The sequence below is a fragment of the Passer montanus genome, unplaced genomic scaffold (genome assembly GCF_014805655.1).
Source record: "Passer montanus isolate IOZ18808 unplaced genomic scaffold, ASM1480565v1 scaffold47, whole genome shotgun sequence".
NCBI lineage: Eukaryota > Metazoa > Chordata > Aves > Passeriformes > Passeridae > Passer > Passer montanus.
This window is the reverse complement of record NW_024369596.1, coordinates 4,430,868-4,455,134: the sequence shown is the minus strand read 5'-3', so window position 1 is coordinate 4,455,134 and position 24,267 is coordinate 4,430,868. Positions and strand designations below refer to the sequence as shown.

The following is a 24,267-nucleotide window of genomic DNA, read 5'->3' as shown; positions in this document are numbered from 1 at the left end:
AATCTCACTTAGGCACACAAATTTGCATGATAGAAAATGGTGGAATTTTAGTGCTTAAAAAGAAAGAAAGAAGAAGAAAAAAAAGGCAAAAGCAGGCAACTGGAGGGATATTAGCGCTTTCCCTGCTTCTTTATCACTTTCCCTGGCCCTATCTGGCTCTTGCTGTTGTCACTGGAGAAACTAATCACCCCTCCCCTTTTGTTTGGTGTAAATGAGTTTTCCCCACTCCTTCAGGAGCCCAGGTTAATCTTCAAATCCCTGCCTTTGTCTGGGAGTTAATTACCTGCTCGGCAGAGTCGGGGGGCTGTGGACACAGGTGGCAGGGGGCAGAGGTGGCAGTGCTGGTGGCACCTGTCCCCACGCAGGGAGCAGCGCTGCCAAGGTCTGTGCCGGTGAGATAAAGCCACCAGTGGGGCTGTGGTGCCTGAGCCGGCTTTGTTTCAACGACCAAACTCTGCCCAATTAATTTTGCTTTGATGCCACAAGCCCCTTTCACTCGTGGGACATCAAGGAGAACTTTTTGTTGCTGTTTTGCTGCCTGGGTGCCTGGGAAATGCCTTTGCTGAGAGGAAGGCTCAGTTCTGTAGTCATCATCACCTTACCTGTGAGGCTGAGCCTGTGCCACCAATGCCTGCATTGCACATCTCCTGTTCTGGGAGCAAGGAGGGAAAAAGGATTTGCCCACCAGTGGCTGAGGATGTGCAGACATTGGTCACGTATGAAGCTGTGGGCTGGAGTTTCACGCTGGGTAAGATGCTCCCCCTGCTTCTGGCATGGATTTACTGGTGTGTCCACACGTTTCCCCCATGGGGGCAGCTATACCTTCTAGAAACAAAAGCAGGTTTAGATAATAACTCCTAAAAGACATGGGGGAGCTGGGAGAGCTCCCCAGAGCAGTGAAGGGGAGGAAACCAGTGACACGAAATGGAAATCCTCCCTCGCTTCGCCTGTGCTCTCGGCTCCTTTGACTGATGTGTTCCTTCCCCGGCTCTCTTTTGTTGCTAATCATCGTCCCTCTGTCAAAGCATCCTTGCCTTTTGTATCAGGGCTGTTGTGGAGGACTGAAGGTCTCCCACACACTCTCATGCACTGGCCTAGTTTTTGGCTCTTTATCCTCGTTTTGCTCTGCCCTCAGGGAGCATCTCTGCAGGTCCCACATCCATTACTGCCCCTAGATCTCTCCATCTCCCCACACCCTCGGATCCCAGCCCTTGCTTCTCTGGGATGTGCTTGTCCATGCTCCCCTGTGGAGTGGCCTTGTACCCGGCCAGGCTCCCTCCAGCCTCCCCAAAGTCACTTGACCTCTTTGCAAATCAGTTTAACATCTGTGAGGCAGAGATAATAATTGTCACCTACTTCACAGGGGGGTTGATGAGGATTAATTCATTAATGTCGACAGAGGTCTTTGAAGATGGAACGCGCTATCTGAGAGCTAAACGTTATTATTAATTAGCAATTATATCGTGGGGTTGGAGCAGGGAGGGAAAAGAGACTCCAGAGTCTGTACTGTGGAAGAGTTTGTTCTGGGCTCACATTCTGCCCTTGCTGCATCTTCAGGCTGCCCCAGTTTCATGTCCCTGCTGCTGCTGGAAGGAGCCAGGCACACTGCATCCCACTGCAGATGTGTTCCACCATGCTGCTCCTGGATGAGCCCGCTGGTGTAAAGGGAGGGAGGGATGGAGAGGTGAACAGTGCTTGAGTTAGAAGGAGGGCAACTTGGTAATAGGGAGTTTGGGATGAAGGGAAGTCATAGAATCCCAGAGTGGTTTGGGTAGGAAGGGACTTTAAGGACGCCCTAGTTCCATCGCCTGCCACAGGCAGAGACACCTTCCACTATCCCAGGGTGCTCCAAGTCCTGTCCAGCCTTGTCTTAAACACTTCCAGGGATCCAGGGGCAGCCACAGATTCTCTGGGAAACCTTGGCCAGCACCCCACCACCCTCATTTTAAAAAAATGTCTTCCTTGTATCAACTCTAAATCAAACTTTTTCAATTCCAAACCATTCCCCTCCAGGCTTGCCTGGCACCCCAGTGATGAAGTGGGCCAGGCACTGCCAGAGTCATGGAGAGATGTATCCTGTTCCCAAGGAGAAATAATTGGCAGGAGACTGGAGCAGAGGAGAAGAAAGATCCAGTGATTCACAGGACACACAGACCGGTTTAATTTCCTTCCTGTTTTTCTTTCTTGCGTACACCCAGGCTGTGGCTAATTCCTGTTTGTGTCCCCAGTGAAGTGCTAATGCTGTCGTCCTGTTTGTCACTGGGTTCCCTCAAGCAGCACTGACAGAGTTCTTTTGTGGTCCCCTCCAGATGTCCCATGCCTCAGTGCTGGGGGCATTCCCACCTCTGACATCCCTGTGGCTCCACTATTTCCATCCTCCCTGGCTCAGCTGTGTGCACTTTTGTGGCAGCTAGGAGAGCTCAGTGGAACTCTCTCTACTACTCCCTCGGAGCTGCGGAGGTCACCCTCGCATCACCCCTCTTCTAGAAAACAAGAGTCTGCTCCTCTTTGAGCCTTTCTGAGCACGCGAGCTCCCAGCAGCCCCATTCACCCAACCTCTCCAAAGGCTTTCAGGAAGAGGTCACCCGCCTCACCCAGAGCCATTCAAGAGTGACTCTGCTAATCCCTTCTGCGGAGCGGGTGAATCCGCGAGGCCAGTGGCACGCGGTGCCGGCAGCTCTCCAGGCAGGCAGGACTGGAGCTGTGTGTGGCTCTCCAGATGTGCAGCAAGTCCCCTTCCTTCCCCATGGGTTTACCAGCCAAAGGGGTGGCACAGCAGCACCCAGGATGTGCGTAGGATACTCCCACTGCCGCGTGCGGTTTCCAGAGGAGCGCTGTGATAAAGCCGGTGGGGGTTTAATGAGGTCACTGCAGTTTAATGTTACTGCAGTAATCTCTTTTGTTTTACTACATTAAAATATTTGTGGTGGAATGGTTGGACCACTGTAATGCGATATCGCTACCTTAATGTTATTGTTGCCATGACAACACTAATGGCAGCTCAATAACATTATTGCAATTTAATCTTACGACAATAAAATTAAGGGTAGAACAGTGAGACCCCGGCTCTGTAATGTTACTACAGTAACAGCATTGTTATCGTAACCGCGGGAGCGGAGTCAGCCCGCTGTAGTGTAACGCTGGTACCGGCGCTTTGTTGCTACTACAGGAACACGGAGCATCCGCCGAAAATCACAGCAGGGGATGAATGGGAGGAGACGTCACCGGTGCGCCGGTGCTACTGCTACCCTGGGGCTGTCAACATGGGGAGGTCATGCTGTAATCCCATCACTTATTCATCTAATTCCTCAATTGTGGTGTTTTTATCGGGGTCTGTCCTCTTCTCCTTCCGTTGCTGGAGCTCTTTGGAGCAGGTCTGTTGTTTTAGCAGCAGTAACTCTGCAGGGAAGGATTTAAAGCACTGCCTCCATCTAGTTCCAGATCCTTCTGCCTGGCGTTTTATAGCATGTGGCTGTTATGGAGTGATAACGTTTTATATTTATATGTCATCTTTCAATGTGAAGGATCCCAGCACAAGCTACAAATTACTGCCATGCTGCAGGGCCAGGCAGACAACCCAGCACACGCAGTGTGCCAGAGGAGGGGTTTCATCCAAGGGCACTGATTCCTGTGCAAGTGAGAGTCTCCTTTGCCTAGAGGATTTATCCAGAGTCCCCAGGCTTCGTGAGGTGGTGCACAGATCTTTTTGCACCCTAAGCCATGCACCCCAAGAAGCACCTGCCACCGCTGGCATGGGTATCGGCAAAATTCCTCCTTTCCCCGCTGGCAGTATTGTATCAGGGCTGGAAAGGCAGTGGGGGGACAAGGCGCAGGTGACATCTCTGTGCCATGCAGGGGCTCGCTGCAGTTTTCTCCAGCCTCCAGGGGAGGGAGGCAGAGCTGCTGATCTGTCCCGAGCTTCGCAGAGCTCCCCTCATCCTGCCCAGACCCAGCACTCCCGGGGATGCACACTTGCCATGCCCAGGGCTGCGTGCTTATGGCTGAGGGATCTGCCCAGGGATATATGCTTGTCATGCCCAGGGATGCACACTTTCTGTGTCTGGTGATTCATTATTGTTTTGCCTGGCTATGAGCTCTTGCTGTGCAGAAGGAATGTGCACTTTGTGCCAAGAGATGCAGGTTTGTTGTGCCCAGGGATGCACTCTTACTGTCCCCAGGGATATCTGTTTGCTGTGCCCAGGGATGCACAGTTGTCATGCCCAGACACGCACTCCTGCCATGCTCAGGGATGCAGGTTTGCTTTGCCCAGGGATGTGTGGTTTGTGCCCAGGGATGCACATTTGCTGTGCCACCCCACCTTCCAGCCCTGCATAGTGCCCCAATTGCCCACTTGCCCACCTGAACTATCCACCTCCTCTCCTGCTCGGCAGGCAAGAGTTTTCCCTCTGCTTTTAGCCCCTGTGCTCCCTCCCAGCTTCTCAGATCTCCATCCTCAGACAGCTCTTTGGCACCTGAATCTGGGGGGGTTGCTCCTGCCTGTGTTCCTCCAGCCCAGCCCCTGTCTGGGCCTGCTCAGTGCAGCAGCTGCTCAGCTCCCCTTGTGCCTCAGCATTTGATCTCTCTCCATGAGTGTTTGGATTCTGACCACCGCAGTAATTCCTTGTTTGTCCTTTAATAAAAGACCTGTGAGCTCCCCTTGACACCGGAGCTGGAATCACTGGGACCTGGGGCGTCCTGTGTGCCAGCTCTTTGTGGCAATCTGGTTCCACATCCATCCTGCCAACCCTGCTCCTCTGGGGGTTACATGTTTGAAAACATGAGCAGCAGCTCATCTCCCATTCACTGTTTTTCTCCATCATTTGCTTTATTAAATATTGATTTTCTGTTGCATTATTAAACCTTAAGTCCTGAGCATAAATTCAGAGTTGATACTTTAATCTGGCTCTTCTTTTTGGCCTTTAGAACTGATTTTTCTGGCCAGTCTCTCTGGAGGCGAGTCCAGAAGCAAAAACCTGTTGCAGAGGCTTGGGGAGTCAGAGGATGAAGCAAAGGGCTCTTCCCAAGGGATTTTTGTCTGTTTGTTGTAGTCTTTGCCATGAAGGTGGCATCCATGGGGATCCTGGCCTGCAATCCTGCACAGACCTTGAGTGAAAGGAGGTTGGGGAGGAATCAGCCAAGTTTTTTCAGGGAATTTTGTACATTACTGGCTGCCGGAAGGATATAGCCCTCTCTTTTTTTGGTAGCACAGAGAAATTGCAATCTGGAATGGGAATTTAGCCTGGAGCCACTGCGTGGGCAGGGTGGCAGTGAGGCATCCAGCCTTCCACGTGCCTGGCTCTGCTCCCTAGGGTTTGCTGCCTTGCTCTGCCAAAATTGCCCTGCTTGGGAGTAGGACTCTGCCGAGGACGGGAGCCACAGATGGCAATGCCTTGTCCTAAATGCGTTCCCAGCTCCTGAGTGATGCTGCACAAATCTGTGTTATTTTACCCTACAAATCCTCAGCAAAACCAAAAAGTGTCCTTGGCCAAAGCTGCAGGCAAAGCCAGATGAATGTGCATGGTAGAAAGCCACCAACAAGCCAGGAGCAGTGCAAGTGGCCACCAGCACATCCTTGATAGCCACGGTGGGTAACTCTGACCTCCACTGAGATCCCTGCTCTCCTCCCATTCCATATCGGAGAGCTGCATGCTGCCAGCTGCTGCCAAACCCCATGCTGCCAGCAACCAGGTGTCTGAACATACTTCCAGAGCCAAGAGAGCTCCTCAGCCAAAAGGGAGGAGGGGAAAGCAGTGTGGCAGCACCGGCAGGTTCAGGAGGATTAAAAAAAAAAAAATTAAGAAAATTAGAGAAGAAAAAAGGCAGAGGGAGGTTTGCAAACGGCTTTTGGATCCCCCATCCAAACGGGGCATGGAACCTGTGCCTGGCAGCTGCTGTGCTGAGCAGTGATTTAAAAGCAGACTCCCAGCAGCAGGGAAAGAGGCAGAGGGGGAAGCAGATGTGAACACAATGCTGGAGATAAAGGAGAGGCCAAGGGAACAGCTGCCAAAAAGCTGCCCAGCCCTGCCACCTCCGAGGGCTAGAGAACCTCCAGCAATCTCCAGGCTTGAGTACAGGCTGGGAGGAGGTCACTGGGAGAATAAGGGGGGGAACTGGGTGGAAAATGTGGGTTTTTTCACACTGTTCTTGCTTGGGTTTTAAAGGAGAGGGAGAAGATGGGAAGAAGGAGCTCCATTGAAACATGGGGAGAGATGCGATTTTCTTTTCCTTTCTGTTCTGGTGATGCAATGGAGAAGAAAGGGATAAGAAAAAGTAAGACAAGAAGAAGCAGGAAGTGGAAAACAAAAAGGCAAGGATCTTTGTAAAAATGGAAAAAGTGGAAATGTGGTTGTTCAAATACGATATTGAAATGTGGTCTTGAAATATTTCTGGTTTGGGTTTTCCATGTTTGCTGTGAGACAGCAGTAAAACCCTTTTGTCCTCCAGAAAGGAAGTGAATTTGTTCCTTAGTCCATGACTGGATCCCTGGAAGGAATCAGCATGGCCCCACTGTAAGCAGGGGACAGGGTAGGGAGGGCTTCTTCTTTTAGGTGGATCCATACTCTTAGACAGAAAGAATTGTGCCCTGAGAGGGTGCTGAGGCCCTGGCACAGGTTGCCCAGAGAAGCTGTGGCTGCCCCATCCCTGGAAGCATCCAAGGCCAGGTTGAAGGGGGCTTGGAGCAGCCTGGGATAGTGCAAGATGTCCCTGCCCATGGCAGGGGGTGGGAATGAGATGATCTTTAAGGTCCCTTTCAACCCAAACCATTCTGGGATTCTGTGATTTTTCATTTCTGGCTTATTGGTCCCAGTAGTGGAGATGCCCAGAAGATTTCAGCTCTCCTTTTTGGCATCTTGTATAATTTCCTGGGCAGTATTTGGGATGAGGCAGGAGAGGCCACAGACCCCGTGCTGGCTTACTGTCCTGTGTGAGATAAGATGAACAGGTCACAATCCACCCTCCTCTCTGCCCAAGTCTCCTGCCCACTGGGCCCCCACAGCCAACAGACTCCCCAGTTTGTGCCCCAGGCTCTGCTTGCCTGGCCCAGCATTGACACAAGGCATCAACAGAGATGTCTCCTCCATGGTTTGCTGTCCTTGTAATCCCTCCTCCTCGCAGCCAGCCCGAGAGCTTCAGCCTTTGATCCTCTTCCTCTTTTGCAAACACTTCTCCCTGCTTGTGAAATTAAATCTCTCTCACAGTGATTTCCTTCCCTATCTTTTCTTTTTGGCCGAGTCTGTCTGAAATACTCTTTTTTTTTTGCTCCTTCAGCAGCAGGGCTATATAATTGATGGCCTCGCCAAGCTTTCTGTGCTGAACATTAAACCCTTCCTGCCTTGGCTCCGACCGGAGTTCATTACTTTCTGAAAAGCTCTGTTGTCTGTTTGTGCTCAGATGATTGTTGTCGTGGAGGGGAGGATGTTGTCGGCACAGAGAGAGGAGGAGGGGTTGGATTTGGCCGGGGCTGCTTTGTAATCAAATCTCTCTTCCTTTAGCAAATTTTTGAGTGGAAAAGGCCTCTTTTAGTAAATTGAAATATGGTAGCCTCCTGGAGAAGAAGATCAAAACTCAGGGTCTGAATTAGTGCAGCAAAAGGTTGTCTGGCTCTAGGGCCAGTGGGAAAATTCTGCTTTGCAATATACCCCTGCTCAGCACTGGGCAGGAAGGAGCAGGACCTGCTCCCATCACCGCAGGCTGATTTCCTGGGACAGGCATTTCCCAAGAACCTGCTGTGGTCATTCCTTCCAAGCTTCTGCATCCCAAGAGCTGCCCTGGGAAGGATGAGCCCCACGTGGTCCCTCCAGCACCATGGTGTGCTCATCCTGGAGCTGGGGGTCACTGTGTGTGTGTGTGTGTGTGTGTGTGTGTGTGTGTTTTTACATGATTCAAATCCTTTCTGCACATTTCGGCCTTTCCTGGCAAGACAAAGTGGTGCTTTCTGTGCTTTGCCCTACACTGACAACGCTCCTGGCTCCCCGTCTACCTCCGTGGGCTTTCCGCACTTAAAACACAGCAAGGCTGAGGTGATTACAAGGATTGGAGATGCAGTGACACTTCCCTGCCAACAAGTAATTGATTTATTAAAGACATTACAATACATTCATGGTTGAGCGTGAGAGTTTCCTTTGAACTCGCTCAGAAATCCGAGGGGATTGTGCCTGTTTGCGAGGACCGCGGGCAGAATAAATCTGGGCTCCCCCATCGCCTCCCCCCCGCGCCGCCACAATTTCATTTCCCTTTGACTGGCGCGAGTAAATATCACAGCTCGACAACTCCAGTCCAGTGACTGGTGTGATCCAATTTAATAGCATTTAAAAATTCAAAGTGATTGTTAGCCAAATGGAAATGTAAGATTTCATACCCAGCCTGCCTTGGGGAGGAAAGGGAGAATTAGGGAGGGTGCGGGGGATGTAGACAAATGGACTAGATAAAAAATAATGGAAAGTAACTTAATTAAGAGGCTCGAGTCAAGTTAAAAACAGTAATGATTTTGAATCGGAGAACCACAGGTATTAAAAATGAAAGGGAAAGAGGAAAGAAAGGAAAGGAAAGTGTGGATAAAAAGCCTCCAAAATGATTAAATGGGAGGAAAAAGAGGCATAGGAAGAATGGGGTAAAAATAGTCCATCCATGTAAAGTAGGAGCACATGGGGAATAGATGGTGCTGGTGATGAGGCTGGGCATTAGGAAGACAAATAGGGAAATTAAGGATGCTCTGGCGGGGATAATTCCCTGTGGCTTTTCTGGCATTCTCGGAGGCACGAGTGTGGCCGAGAAGAAGGCTCGAGGGCTTTGTTTAGGAGGAACAGGAAATGAAGGAGCAGTCCTAATGGGAAAGGAGAACAGCCCCCGCGTTCTCCAGGCACATCAATATCCTTCCCTTGTGGGACCATCGCTCCCCCCTTTTCCTTTGCTTTTAGCTCTCTCAAATGCTCCTTGGTTGTGTTGAAATTGGCAATTGGAATTTTAATTGCCCCTCTATGTACAGGGATACACAGCTGTGTCTCAGTGGCCTGATGACTGATTCTTAACTGTGGAGCTCTCATTCCGTGCAGCCCAATGGAAATGCCTGCCCTGACAGCCACCCTTGCTCTCCCTGTGCCTTTTTAACCTGGTTTTCCAAGCTCCACAGAGCTTGAGAGGCAGGTGCTGCAGAGCGTTGATCTGAACGGGCACTTCTGGCCTATTTGATCTTTGGGTCTCATTTCTCCATCCGTGAAGTGGGAATGATAACGCTCCCTTATCTCCCAGAGTTTTGATGATAGGGATAAACCACATTTGAAGGTTTGGGAAGGACAGTGAGCATCATCCCACAGACTCTGGGTCATTGGTATTTGCACTCCTGCTTGTTCCTGGCACCTTTGGCCAAGCTTTGGCTTGGTCCCCTGGGTTTGGGGAAGTTGTGAGTTGGCCTAGAAATGTGCCTTGGGATAGGATGAGGGACCAGAAATATTCCATGGGAGGGGTGAGGAAAGCTGGGGGGCTCTTGGAGCCCAAGAAGGAGAGCCTGAAAAGGCAGGGATGTAAAGAAATTACTAAGAAGAGTAAGGAATGGATCAGGGCCATCTTTGCCGCCGTTGGAGCAATGGATGAGTCACAGGAAATGTGTTCCCATGGGGATAGGAGGAGTGGCAGCATATGGAGGCATGGATCACCTCACCTGTGCTCATTTTGAACTGCTGGACCTTGCTGACCTCCCACTTCACAAGCTTTGTTCTCCCACTTCACAAGCTTTGTTCTCCCACTCTGTTCTCCCAGACAAACAGAGTCTGGGCATAAGTAGCAGCCTCCAGACCAACTAATCAGACAATAACAGGGCTGTGCTCCCTGCCTGATCGATTAATTTTTAACTGGAGTTAAAAAAAAAGATGGGAAGAAGCCCAAGCAGAAGTAAAAGCCCCATCTGGAGCATGAGGGGCACCTGGAAGAGTTGGAGCTCAGGGAGGATGGGAGGGAAGGGACTGTCTGGGGACAGGCAGCGCTGGCAATGGAGGAATGTAAATAGATAAATGAGACAAAAAGGGCATGGACAGACTCAGAAGATCCAAACAAACTCAATCAAAACTTGGAACTTTTGCGTGGTTCCACATTAACACCCCGAATCTCAATGGTTTTTGAAGTAAAGGCACTGGGTCCAGCGAGGCATTTGGGGAAGCACAGCTCATCCTCCTGCGGGGGTGGGTGAGGCGTGTGCTCCGCCTGGGCACGGGCTGGCAGCTCCTCGAATTAGCTGAGTGTCAGGGTGGAAGTGTAATCACAAACACTTACTTTGTGCTCCAGCCCTGGGAGAGGGAGCACGAGAGCGAGAGTGCCGAGATAAGAACAAATATGCAAGAGCATAGTGTGTTTTTAATGGAAGAGAGATTTATTTCTCTCTGTGTCTTTTTAAGTCTCTAGATAGATCATAAAAAAACCCAGCCCAACCCACACACAACCTGTCTGCCTGAAATAGCCGAAATGTAATTTAAAGAGCATCATTTTAACTAATGCTTCACTTCAGAGACACCTGCCCTATATTCATTGGAGATGCAGGCTGCATTAGAGCATCTGATTTATCTTTGGAAAGGATGTTTGAGCTCCTTTGTTCCTGTCAGGTCCCTTTTGAAGAGTGAAGTGGCACAGGGCAGTTTGGCAAGCTCAGCCCTTGGCGTGATGCCCACTCTGCATGGACAGAGGAGACAGGGAGAGCCCCCTCTGCTCTCCAGCAGCAGAGTGGGGAGCAGGAGAGCAGGGGGGCTTGACCACTCTGGCTGGTTGTGGGACGGGGAGCTGGGGGTTTGTGCAGGATTTAGCAGGACAGCGTGTTGTTGATGTGTCAGATGAGCAATATCGTGGATATTTGCGTCTATTGGAGACTCCAGGTTGGCTGGGAAGGGCTGTTTGCAGGTACATCCACTTGAGACACACATTCTAAACTAGATCTGTGCATCTGTCCCCATGGAGAAATGCCCCCATGTCCAGTTCCTGTGGCCATAGGCTCTGGGTATCTTAAAATTTCATGTGTTGTTGTCTTTTTCATGAGCCTGCAAGGATGAGAAATTCTTGTCATTACGTTGATGGAGAGATGAGACCAAACGAGACTGAGGGTTTTGCCAGGAGCACTCTGGCAGAGCCAGCATCCATCCATTCTTCTCTGCACTTATTGACCCACAGCAAGGATGCTTTTCTGTGATTAAAAATAAAGGAAATTCCACAAATCATGCTTTTCTCCCAGGGTGGAGGAAAGGATCCCCTGTTGGCCTGCATCCCCCAGGTCCCAGGCTGGTCCTAATCAGCCCCAAGCTGGGGTCACCTATCGAGGATAAGGGAGTGTAAGGATGAGTGTGAGGAAAGATGGGGAGAGGAGAGCTGCTGTGAAATCCCTCGCTCGCCCTTTCTGATCTGAAGTTCACTTGTAATATTTTCCCCGACTCGGGTTGCTAATGCGTTTTGTTCTCCAGAGTGTGCGTGGCCCGACTTCCCGCGCAGCCTTTAATTAGTTTCTGGATGATGACATCTCCGCTGAGAATCATCTCGTCGTGTCCCTCCGATCTTGGGGGAGATAAAGGAATCTAATAAAGACATTCAGCATTTCGAGGTGATGGGTTTGACAAGCTTTGTATTAACCACAAGTCGTGTTCAAACTTTCTGGGGTGCTGTCAGCACGCTCTGGCTCGTCCCTACAAAGGGATTTTCCCAAGGGTCTGATGGAGACTTCACTGGTACCCAGTGGAATGAGAAGAGCTGGGGACCCTGCATCCCCTGAGCAGGGTGTGACACAGTCACTGTCACTTTGATGGTCACCGTGGAGGCAGTTGTGAGAGAGGCTGTCGTACCTTGAGCAGAGGTGTCAATAATGCTAGAAAAATGATGCAGGTGTCTTAAGGATTCGAGATCCTTCAATTTTCTGCCTTTCATGAGGCGTTGCTTGGCTTACAGGGGGAATCCCAGGTGGCTTGGGGTGCAAAAACTGGAAACTAGATCCGTGCAGCGTGTGTGGAGTTGAAAATGAGATCTGTCTAGACAGGGAGCTGAACTGCCAAACACTCCTTGTTTGGCTGCATTTCTTCATGGATAATAATGGAAAAACTTTGCTTTTATATTTTTCTTCTTGTTTTCTTTTCACTCAGCATCATTAGACTCATTTTAAAGGAGGCAACGAAGTCCAGAGCAGTGCCATATTTTCCTTTGGGCATTGTAACATGAACACAGAACTCTCCCAAACCTGAGGGAAGCATTCTGCCTCCTCTTAAATCTGCTTATTAATAGCCATGCAAAGAAACTCTGGTTTGATTCCCCACAGGTGTGGGGCTTGGTGTTAGGTGTTTTCTTCATTTTTTTTGCAAGGAAAAATTATGCAGATCCCTTCAAAATGTTGAAAACAGGGGAGTGAATCTAGTAAGGCATCACCCTGAATCCTTAGGGAGCTGCGCTTGATCCAGGCTCATGACCTGGACCCATCCAGAAATCAGGAAAAAATCCACATGCTTGAGCCCCGACTCTCCTCTTGTGCCACATTTATTGTGGTGTATCCCTTGTTGACTGCAGCAGTAGTGCTGATTTATGCTGTCGTAAGTGGAATCAGATTGGGCTCCCTTTTGGCACTTAGCTATAAAGTTTGTCTGCAGAAACCCTGCTGTTTATGCGGTGAATTATACCCGTGTTCACAAATACTTTACTAATGAATGATTGGGAACGTCTTGTTTCCCCCTCCTCCTCTGAGTTATTATGATGCTGTGCTGTATAACCTGCTGCAGAGACGGGCGTAAAAAATCTCGTGTCCTCCAAGCTTCCCTGCAACAGGAGCCGTTACCTGTTTGGGAAATCATTTAGACACATTTTGGTGCCGTATGACACATCTCATTACGCCTCGCTTTAGAACGAGCAATTGTCATTAGTTATTTATTAATTGCTTATTAAGGTCGTTATGTATGTCCTCTTTGTTTCCAGCCTTCTTTTTTCATTGCTTTGGCTGCTGCCAGGTTTGTGAAGAGGGGGATCAGTCCCTTGGTGAAGCTGTGATGAACCCAGGAAGGGGGTGATGGTGCCAACCCAGGGTCCAGGCAGCCCTGGGAAGCAGGAGAGACACCCACAAGGGATTTGTGTACAAACCTTTGTGACTGAGCAGGCTCTGAGGCTGTGTCTGCCCTTCCTCACACCTTTGGACAGGCTCGAAACAGCTCCTGATATGATGGAAGGATGATATGAAGGAAGGATGTAATGATGGAAGTATGATATGACAGAAAGACAAAGCCTTCCCTGCTTTTCTCTTAACTATAATTGTGTTAGAGCAGCACAAACTGATTTAAAAGCCCATTATAATACACCTGTAATTGAAGGCACAGGGCTCTCAATTTGCTCCCTAAAGGCAGAAAGCTTTGGAACACAAAAGAGGGAGGAGGCTCCATGGAGGTGTCTGGCACTGTGGCAGCCAGCACTGCACCTTCTCCACACCTTCTCCTGGCAACTACAAAGTGCTCTGGTTACGACCTGGAGGAGTTCTGGAGCTGGACGTTGGGTCCCTGCCTTTGACAGACCCTCGGCTGCCTGAGGGAGGGCTCAGTTTGACTCAGCATTGCTGTGAGCAGGGATAGGACACCCAGGACTCCCCCTCACCCAATCCCAGTGGCAGCATTCATGGCAGCAAACTCTGTAAAACACAGGGAAGTCTGAGTGTGACAGCAGTAAGAAGCTGTTATGAGAAGCAGGAGCAGCATCAGGCTGATGCTCAGGAAGCTGCCAGTGCACATCACAGATTGCCTGAAGAATGCAAGTCTGACTTTCCCTCTTTTTCTTTCTTTCAGACACTTTTATAGTTGTTGTTTGTTGTTTCCTTTGATCTGGAGCAGATGTTGCTCGTGCTGGAAGATGGAGGTTTGCATGTTTCATGAAAGGGAAGCAGGGCTGGGCTTACCAGGACAGCCACTCTCTCCCAGGTTGTGCCAGGGGCTGAGACCCCTTGGCTGGGGCAAGCACCTGCTCTGCCTCACTCCCACACCAGAAGGGGTTTGCTGGTCTGGAAAAGTCACAGCTGTATTTTCTGTACTACTTGCTTGCCTCCCAAAACTGGATAGAAAGGGAGTGGTTAAGGCAAAATAAATGCAATTGCTCCTTGAAGAAAGAATAGGCAACTTGATTTGAAGTCCCCTTGCCAGTCTGAGGTGGAGAGGTTGTTCCAGATGCACCCTCCACTCAGCCTGCTGTGTGGCTGAAATTTGGGATGGGGGGTGTCAGGAGATAGACTTGGGGGCACGGGGTCAAGGGCAAGCAGCACAGTCAGTACATGCCAGGAAAGTGGGTGGGGAGGTGATGTTGATGGAAGTGGAGGTGGCAGGGCCCAGGCAAGGAGGCAAAGCTGGTGATGTTTATGCAGTTTGGGATGAACTGTAAAAGGCAGCTGGAGGAATAATCAGGGAAGGCCTCGGTACTGCAGTGGGTGCTGTGGGAGAAGAGGTGGCAGAAATGCCCGGGGAGCCCCACCACATTCCCAGGATGTGAAGATCTGTGTGCAGCACTGCTGTGCGTTGCAGACGTGGGATCTGTGAGCTGCACACCTGTGCTGGCTCAGGAGCGGGTGTTTGGAGGTGAAAGCAGAGCAGGGATATGGTCTGTGCCAGTGGCAGGAGGGTGTCTGTGCGCCAGGGAATAGATGTGTGTCGGCAGGCACATATGCTTGGATCTGGAAAGACATCTATCACCTGCCTGAGCACCCTCAAACGTGCAGCTCACCATATGCTTTGGTTAAATATTTAAGCAAGCTGCTTTCTGTCCTGGGGACTCCTTGTGTGCACCATGATGGGGCGAGCTGGGGGGCATGCCCTGGGCACCTGGTGGGGGCTGAGAGCACCCAGAGACTTTCCACAGAACTGTGTCAAAGACAGAGGGGGAAAAAAGAAAGACTCGGATCAATAAAGCACCAGCCTGCCTGTGGGGAAATCTGTGCAGTGTCACCGGAGCAGCTTGGCCAACACTGCCATGTTTAATCACTTCCGAGCAAGAGAGATGCTGAACACAAAAGGACTGCCCGCAAGGAGAGGGTTCCCGCCTGGGAAGCCTGCATTTACTTAGCTTTATTTATTTATTCATTCCCAAAGGGGCACAGCTCCATCTGTGTCTTGCTTTCAGCGGAGAAAATGTCTCCTCTGCCCCACTGCTGCAGAAATGTCAAGTGCTGGTGAAAGTCCTTTAATGCAGAGGGAATGGAAGCACCAGTGACTGTTAAATAATATTAAATATATGCTTGGATCATTTATTTATTAAGATTTCCCTCCCTAGTCTGGTAAAAGCCTTACAAAACACCTGTTGTGTCTCTAGAAAGGCATTTGGAATAGTTTGTGCAGTAAAAGATTCAAATATTTAATTAACATACAATAACCACCGTATTAAATCCTACCACTGCATAGACAATTCCAGACTTAGTTAACAGCTTCAGTGATGTTTCTCTGGTTTGCTTCCCAGATGTTCTTGCCTCCTCTCATTCCAGATGGGACACAGTAAATTGTGTCTCTCTCAAAGTGTCCTGAGCTTGCCCCAGAGTATGGTGAACTTCTCCTCTGTTGCATGTGCAGTTTGAGTTGCTTTTTATAGAATTATGGAAAGGTTTGAGTTGAAAGGGACCTTAAAGACCCTCTAGTTCCATCCCCTGCCCTGGGCAGGGACACCTTCCACTCTCCCAGGCTGCTCCAAGTCCTGTCCAGCCTGGCCTTGAACAGTTCCAAGGATGGGGCAGCCACAGCTTCTCCAGGCAACCTTGGCCAGGCTCTCATGACAATCATTGTAAAAAACTTCTTATAACTGTTCTGAATCAACCCTTTTCAACTTAAGGCATTCCCCTTTGTCCTATCAATCAAACCCAAGTTTAAATTGTTTTAATTATGTTTTATAACCTGGTCAGTTGATTTTTGTCTCTCACCTGGGCTGGTGAAAATGGGTCTGTGCAGTCCCAGACCAGCAGTGTAAAGCCTGACTTGCTTTTTTTAAAGCCTCTGGAAAACAAGCTGAATTGTGTCCGTGCAGTCCCAGACCAGTCAGTAAAGCCTGACTTGCTTTTTTTAAAGCCTCTGGAAAACAAGCTGAATTGGGTCGATGTGGATTCAGCAGTTAAAAACATCAGAAAGGTTCCTCTGTGATGCAGCAAACAGCACATTAAAGATGATGGATACTGCTTTCATTTTTTTTGGGACTTAGAGCTGGAAGCTCTTGCTGCTCCCAGGCAAAGGTGGGCAATCACTGCACCTCCCCTTGGCTCTTCCCACCTCTCCAAAATTACAATGGGACAAGTAATACACCCCTTTTTGTTGTGGAGACCATACACCCTGTGTTTTCAGAGCACATGTGGATTTCCTGGCTGGTAGTCCCAGCCTCACCAGGAACACACTAGGGCAATCATAACAACATTGTAATTAATTGCATCTCCTCAATGGACCTGGCCATGGGCAAAGCATTCCCAGCTCTGAGTGGTCCCATGAGGAATGTGCTGTCCTCTTAGTGACACTGAAGCATATTAATATTTTTTAGGTGTTGTCTTTGTGCCCTCCATAGCCCTGCCCCAGAGCCCTCTCTGCTTGGGAGCAGCTGATCCAGAGCTGTTCTCCAGTGCATGATTAGCAGATTAGCCATCATGCCCAGAGCAGCAAAAAAATGAACTCCCAGAAGCCCTTCAAAACAGAGAATAATTCATTACCCACCTTGATTTCCACTTAAAATGTACTTTAACTACACTTCCAACTACAAACCCTAAATCACCATCATGTTCACAAAAAATCCATCATTTTTTATTTTATTGCACGGCACTGGCATGACATAATCCCTTCCAGAGCGTCTTGGAGTGCTTTACGGATCAATAAATTACTTACCTGCACAGCAGAGGCATTGCGTGCAAGGCCATTGCAGTCATTCCGGCTTGGCGCAGCCCTGGAAGGTGTGGGAGGTGGGGAGAGGCAGGGAAGGGAGGGTCAGGAGCGGGGTCCGAGTCAGGATTTGGGGTGCTGGGCTGCAGCCCCAAGTGGGGTGATGTTTCTGGCTCTCCCAGCAAGGGTGGAAGTTGCAGGTGGTTTGTGGCTCTCCTGCAAAGTGCTGCAGCAGGGTGCCAGTGCCTGCTGGGCTCTGGAGAAAGTCTGGAAATAAACCCAGGAAGGTGACAGTCTTCATTATATTCTGCAGGTGCAGGCTGATAACAGCAGCTGATGGTTTTCCCTCCTACATCCCCACCAGAAGATCTCCCAGCCCTCCCTAGCAGCCACATCGTGTCCTCTGCTCATGCAGCAGCAGGAGCTGAGTGCTCCCTGCTTGCTCCTCATCCCTTCCCAGCCCCCTCCTCATCACCCCCATCCTGTACCTGTGTCCCCTCCTGGGGCCTGGACCCCCTGTATCTGACTCCTGCGTGCTCTGGGTGGCAGTGCCAATGCAGGGGAATGGCTTTCATCCCCGCAGAATTTCCCTCCCTTTGCAGGGTGGTGGACCTTAGAGGCTCCTCAGCAGACTTTCTCTTCATGCCCAGCTCCTCTTGGTGCTCACAAGGGCCTGGCAGAGAACCTGCACAGCTGCAGGAAAAGCTGCAGGAGTTTGAAGGGGGTGACTCGTGTTTCCTCAGGAAGATGCATCTCTGCTGGGAAGGGTTTGTCATGGCTAGGAGAACACAAGGAATGCTGGAAGTGGGGTAGGAAGAAGTACTGTCTCACACCACGGAGGAGTTTCTCGAGCCTTCCTAAAATGACTGAATCCCCTCCAGCGACAGTTTCTTCCCACTTCAGCTGTGTCTTCTCTGCCCCCTCTTTTCCCTGTTTGTTCCTGCCAAGTCAGATGAGACTGATGGGCTACTGCAAAATTTGTCAAAGCGGAGGGAGGATGGAAATTCAGCCTCCTTCACCCACAGTCTAAGATTTGAGTTGAAGCAGAACCAGTTTCATTTTCCTTCTCCTCTTTGTGTTATTGCAGTGTCTCCAAAAATCACTGAGATCTCTTCTGACATCTCCATCAACGAGGGCGGCAATGTCAGCCTCACCTGCATAGCCACGGGCAGGCCAGACCCAACAATCACCTGGAGACACATCTCACCCAAAGGTAAGAACCAAATGTTACCAGAAATATTTTGGGAAGGGCACAGCACTCTTTGTTTGTGGCTGGGGAGGGGTCGGTGGCTCGTTCTGTTGCCAGGAGAAGGTGAAATGCACCAAAAAGATGTGACTCAACACAGAACTTGGTGACTGTGGTGGAGGAACATCCATCCTGCTGGTCTGGAAGAGAAGCTGATGGTTTTAGTCCTGTGGAGGACTGGCTGTAGGTGCCAGGTTGGGGTTGTTGTGCTTAGAGATTTGTAGAATCAGGGAATACACTCTGTTGGAAGGGACACACAAGGATCATGGAGTTCCTCATGGGGCACTCTCATTGCACATTGAATGTGCTTGTCTGGCCATGTTTTGAAAATTTTTCAGGCAATTCTTACAGGTTGCTTCAAAGGAGGATTGTAAATAGTGCAAATGAGCAGGAAAACACATGAAGCATTAATTGGTGGCCTTGTTAATTGGTAAGCAAACCTCAGCAGAACTGTGTGGGTGTGACTACTGGGAAGCAAATTCCCAGGCGTGCAGGACCGTATAATTTCAACCCCCTTTCCCAGCTGCTTTTTGGCACTTGTTTTGCATTTTGCTGCCCTGTTATTCCCAGGCGGTTGCGAGGTTCTCGTGGGTGAGCCGGGGGTGAGATCTGGAGGCTCTGGGTGGGACGAGCCGTGCGGCCAAGCGGCAATGCCTGGCTCTGATCCTCTGATCCTGTCTAAGCGCTTCAGTTCCGCCTCAGAGTCGTGTTTCCCCCGAGGTTTTACCGTCGTGGGCTGTTGTTTCAGACAACTGCCTCAAGCTCTCCTGGGGGACGTCCGGCAGCCGAAGGAGCCGACGCAGGGGCGGCAGTGGCGGATGGCGCCGTGGCTGCTCTCCCTGCTCAGCTCCTGACAAGGGCTGCAGTGTCTTGCTGCAGCTCCATTGATTTTTTTGCTATTTGTCTGTGCTGGAGTGAACGGCTGGGCCAGATCCATCACTCTGCAAAGCTCAGGCAGAGCAAGCTGAGTTGGCGGCATCTCAGCCCCTTCCCTTGACAGGAGTCTCTACAACCATTCCCCCAGAGCACATCTTGGCTTATCCACTGTAGGTGGTCTTGCTTCTGAGCTGGTGGCTTTGGTCAGGGTCTGTGCATGGATCCATGTGCTCCTCCCCATCCCTGAGTGTCTCTCTATGGAATCAAAGTTACTGTCACTGTGTGTCACCATCAGGCAGCATTTATGGTTGAGGCAGTCCATGTGATCCCATCTTGAAGCCTCTTCTTCCTACTCTTCTCCTTGTCTACCCTGACAACATATTTTTGTTTTGCTCAGCCTCCTCAGTACCTGTTTTTCACAAGCATCTTGTTTTCCCACAGCTCCACTCTCCTTCCTACATCCCCTCCTGCTCCCCAGAACCCTTGTCTCCCACTCATGTGCCCCTTTCTGCCTTCTCCCACATGCCATCCATCCTGTCCTAACCAGGCTCCCAGCTCCTGATGCCTCTGTCTTTCACGGGGGCTATTTTCTGTGTTTGCTGCCATCCAGCAGGTTTTTTTCCCCAGGGAATCTTTACATGCGCTTGAACCAGATGTTTCCATTTTACTTAGGACTTAGCTGCTATGGAAACTGAGGATGCACCAGGAGAGGAAGAGTGAGCTAATCAGAAATTACCTGTGGCGCTGTGTAATTTGCAGCAGCAGCTCTTTCCTGATTTTGGCCATGATTAGGCATTCTGCTTTCAAAACTCAAAGGGAACAAATGATCACAGAGATTTACCAGAGCCTGGTCTCCTGCTGATGGAGGGTGATGAGCCCAGAGGTGGCCCACGACAACTTCCATGGCTGCCCATCTCCATGGGCAGCTCCTCTGTTTCTAGGTCTGCCAAGCCACCAAGGGGAACCTCTACTTCTCCAATTTGCATTCACCACACACAGCAAAGATGAAGATCGGAAGTGTGAGGACTGAAATGAGAGCCAGAGAAAATGCAGAGGTGCTTTAGCAGATCTGGGATGTAGGATACATTCTAATTCAGAGTGCCAGGGGCAAGCAAAACCCAAAGCTTGCTGCTGGCCCCTCTGGGTTGTTGTTCTACTCATCCCGTGGGAAGTCTCGAGCGAGCTGCCTCCTGTTCCTTCTCACCATCTTCCTCCATCTCTCTTGAAGTGGTGGAGAAAAGGGATGAGGGAGAATTGTTTGAGAGAATGCTGGTGCATAATTTAAGGGTTCACACAGCGGGTGGGGAAGTGGCTCTCAGCAGTGCTGCTCGGGACAGGCTGTGCCAACGCTGTGTGTGCCAGGCACGGCCACACCAGGAGCTGAAGGATCAGTCCCCGAGCTGACACTGGTGAGTGCTGCTCTGTGCAAAGGCACTTCACGGGTTTTATGATTTCCTTGGCACCTGCGAGCACACAGTGCACCTCTTGGTGGGAAATGGAGCAAAGAAGAGTGTTTGCTCACCAGGGAGTGCATGGGCAGGCCTTTCAGAGGATATACACTGAGAGCAGCCCAGCTCACCAGTGACTGATCTCACTTGAGATCCTTTGCCAGCCACTCCAGGCTCCTCTGACTGTAGTCTCTGCTCCAATGAATTTGCATTCAGTAGCTTGGGCTGGTAAACTCTGCTGAATTTGCCTGCCTGCAGCTGTTGCCATGTTCTAGCAGTTGTGAAGCCCATTCTGGAAGCTCTCTTTGGTTTGGGGGCTGGAGGAGTTCCTGCAGCTGGGATGAGGAGACCAAGTTCATGGTATAACTTAAGAGCTCAATGAACCTGAGCAAGGGAGTTTTCTGATTCATATTTTATGAAATGCAGGCATGCTGGCCCTGTTGGTGTCTCCATCAGTTCTCAGACCTTGGTCCTACCTGTGCCCATCCTCATCCTCCTGCATGAACAAAAGCAGGCTGCTGGCTCCGGGGAAGTGTTTTGTGAGCCTGTGGCCAGTCCAAATAAGGTGTGATACAGCCTGTCTTCTGTCCTCTGCCTCACTTCTCTCTGTCTTATTTTATTTCTCCTCCCAGTAATGCTGTATTAACTCACAGCAACTCCTGTTAATGCAGATTAACAGATTGAGGTGGAAAAAGAAGTGAAGCTGCTGGAGTCACAGCTTCTTCTGCTTCAACAAAGGAGACTTAACAGCTTTGAGGCTCTGTCCTGGGCTTGGATGCTCCAGCTGGCATCACAAGTACCAGCAGCGCTGCCAGGCACTGGGGCTTCAAAACTCAGCTCTCTGAAACTGCTGTGAGGTACCAAGACCTGGCATGGGATGGGGAAGCTCCATCCCTTCTTGGCACCCCTGTGGGACCTAGACCCTTGGGATGGCAATCAAGAGAGGCATCTTGGGAGTGAAAGTAGGGAGCAAAAGAGGCAAAGAGGGAGAGAATTACATAGATAACAGTGTCCTGGATATAACACCTGGCAGGAAGGCAGCACTGTGTGTGCCCATAAATATCCATTTTGCACCTTTAGGTGCCGAGCACATCTGTGTTTCCAAGTCTTTGGCTGGATTACAGTCCCCAGGCATGTGCCCAGAGGAGGTAAAAGTTGCAGAGACCTGGACTCAGAGGTCTGAAAGGCAGCACTATGTGTGCCCATAGGTGCCGAGCACATCTGTGTTTCCAAGTCTTTGGCTGGATTACAGTCCCCAGCCTCGCAGTGCTGATGCTGTCTGTAAACTGCGGTGAGGTCTTCTAGTTAATAGCCTGGTTTTGGTCACTCAGGTGTTTCCATAGTTACTGGGCTTTTTATTTATTTTTGGGGGGTAACTGATGTTGTCATGGCGATTGTCATATTGTCAGGCCAGTTTTCATCTCTCGGTGGATGAAGGCTGAGATTTCTTGGCTGGGAAAAAGCACAGCACGCTGGGCCACCGGGCTCAGGGTGACGCCAAGGCACTGGCAGAGAGAGTGGCACCACGTTGAGCTATCCAGGGGATATTTATCTGTGCTGCAGACACAAAACTAGTCATGCCTCCCATTAAGCTTGGGAAATGTGCCAAGGAATTGAAGTGAGGGATCTTCCAGGAGGAATGAAGGCTCAGCAGCCTCTGTCCCAGGAGGAGCAGGCACAGTTTAGCAATAATGATGAAGAGGGCTGTGTGGGCAGACAAGTGGGGTTATCGTGCCATGGCAGGGCCAGAGGCACAAGGAAAGGGTGTAAAACTGGGTGTGTGCATGCAGATCCCTCCACTGGCTCATCCAGCACCACTCTGCCACACACAAACATCCCGAGCCAGAGTCAGCATCCAAGTCGTCATCCTTAATGACCCTTGATGGACTTTTCTGCCATGGTTTTATCTAATTGCTTTTTGATTATTGCTGTAGTATGATGGATTCTGGTGTGAGGCTTAAGACAGTGGCTGCCAGGGTAGGAAAACATTATGGTTTGGCTGATGGTGTATTTACTTGTAAGAGGTCTGATCGAGAGGTCTGTGTGGTGGGAATCCCTCATTAATCTCAGGATTAAGCTGGGTGCTGAAAGCTGAATCCTGTACAGAGCTGGAGTCCTGAGCTGAGGCCGAGCTGTCATTTGTGGGGCAGGTGATGCCTCAGTGCTAAAAGGCAGACACTGGGGAGATGCCTGGAGGATCCTGATGTGGCCACATCCAGGATATCCCCCATGATCAGCCCGTTTAACCTCCGTGGCCTCCCTGGAAGAGGAACAATCGCAGACCCTCGTCTCACAGAACTGCAGGAGGGTAAACACATTCCAGACGTGAGGCACTCAGACACAGCAGTAATCACAGCTTGTATACGCACTTAAGATAGATTGAGACACAGTGGCCTGATGTGGTAGAGGTCTCATGAGATCATCTGTCTATACATCAGCAGCAAACCAGCAAAGGGACTCTGGGAGAAGTCTGGTATATTTGGATATATTGATTCTCCCTGGCTCTTGGCAAGGAGGACAAACATCTGCAAAAAATATCCAGCCTGAAGAGGTGCTTGTCCCTGGGAAGGGGAGACATCCTCCCATCTCAGAGGTTTGTCCATTAAGCACATTGCCTGCCATCTTCATCCTCCCTGGAGAGGAGGCAGATGATATTTATAGGTTGGACATCAGATCTGGAGCCCAGCTGAGAGGCACAGGGAGAAGGGGGATCCACTTGGGTGGGAAAATCTCTGCTTGCTTCTGTGCTGCCTTGTTCCTCCCCAGTCAGCTGCACATGCTGTGATCTGCTCCCATTAGCCTGTCCTCACATCACCTCATTAATGGAAGACCAGAGAGCCGTGTCCTCTCCTGGCCCTTTTAGCAGGGAAATACCTCTCAGAGGGAGCAGATGGTTCGTGTAAGGCTCCTTCTGTGTTCATCCCAGGTCTTGTGTCTCTGCTCTGCCTCTTTTCTGCTTTGAAGATTCTGCTTTGAGCCAACATGAGTGGTGTGTCAAAGAAGGGAAGCGAGTGCTCCTGCTGTGTGATGGGGCACAGAGCCCAGCCTGAGCTGCCAGCTCGGGATGGGATGGGATGGGATGGGATGGCCAACATGTTGTACATGCTGTCCCACCTCACTTTACTGCATGTGTCCCTCCTGTCTTTTGGTGTCTGGGTGACTCAACAGAGGTTCAACTGACACACTTGATGGCCAAGCACCTGATCCTCCTTCCTGGAGGCCTGGGCTCCACTGTTTTAACTGGAGCATTTCAACTGGCTCCAATCCTGTTGGCAGCTCAACCATCCCCTTGTTTACTGTTGAAATAATTACTGCTTTGCCATAATATTAGCTCTGAGCCGTGACTCCATTACCATTATCGCCGGAATATTACCCATTTATTATCTCCCAGCAACCCTGGAAGATGAACACTAGGCTTCAGAGACCAATTGTTTTACAACAGACAGGATCTTGGTGTGCATTGTTTAATGAGGTAAACTACATTATAGCCGGCATTAATTTGGCTGCAGTGCTCTCCACTAAATCATTGTTAACCTGTAAATCTGCCACCACTTTTGATACTCCTTTAATCAATGTGTGCCAGACGGAGCAGCCGGGCAGAGGGTCAGCAGTGGTCCAGCTCTGCTTGTATCATGTAGGGAACACAAATAGGATAAATAAATATGGTGAAGTGGCCATGGAGAAGCAGCACTTTGGGATGGACGCTGGTTTTTTGTGTGGTTGTGGTGATGGAGGCAACTGGCATTGCCATGGGTTGCTTGAGTGTGGACCCATATGACCACCAGCAAGATCCTGACAGGGATCAGGGGAAATATTCAGCCTGTTGAGTGCCAGCAGCTTCCCCATCAGCTCCCATGGGGGAGGGATCTGA

At 50.2% G+C, this 24,267-nt stretch overlaps 1 protein-coding gene across 6 annotated transcripts in view; it reads left to right on the top strand.

Annotated features, from left to right (window-relative positions):
- LOC120508459 (protein CEPU-1) overlaps positions 1 to 24,267 on the top strand; it is a 356,395-nt gene that overhangs the window by 310,685 nt on the left and 21,443 nt on the right. For all 6 annotated transcript variants that reach the window (XM_039722093.1, XM_039722094.1, XM_039722097.1 and 3 more), the window contains one exon: positions 17,914 to 18,039. In XM_039722093.1, the coding sequence (XP_039578027.1) occupies positions 17,914 to 18,039 (126 nt within the window). The remainder of the gene's footprint in view (positions 1 to 17,913; positions 18,040 to 24,267) is intronic.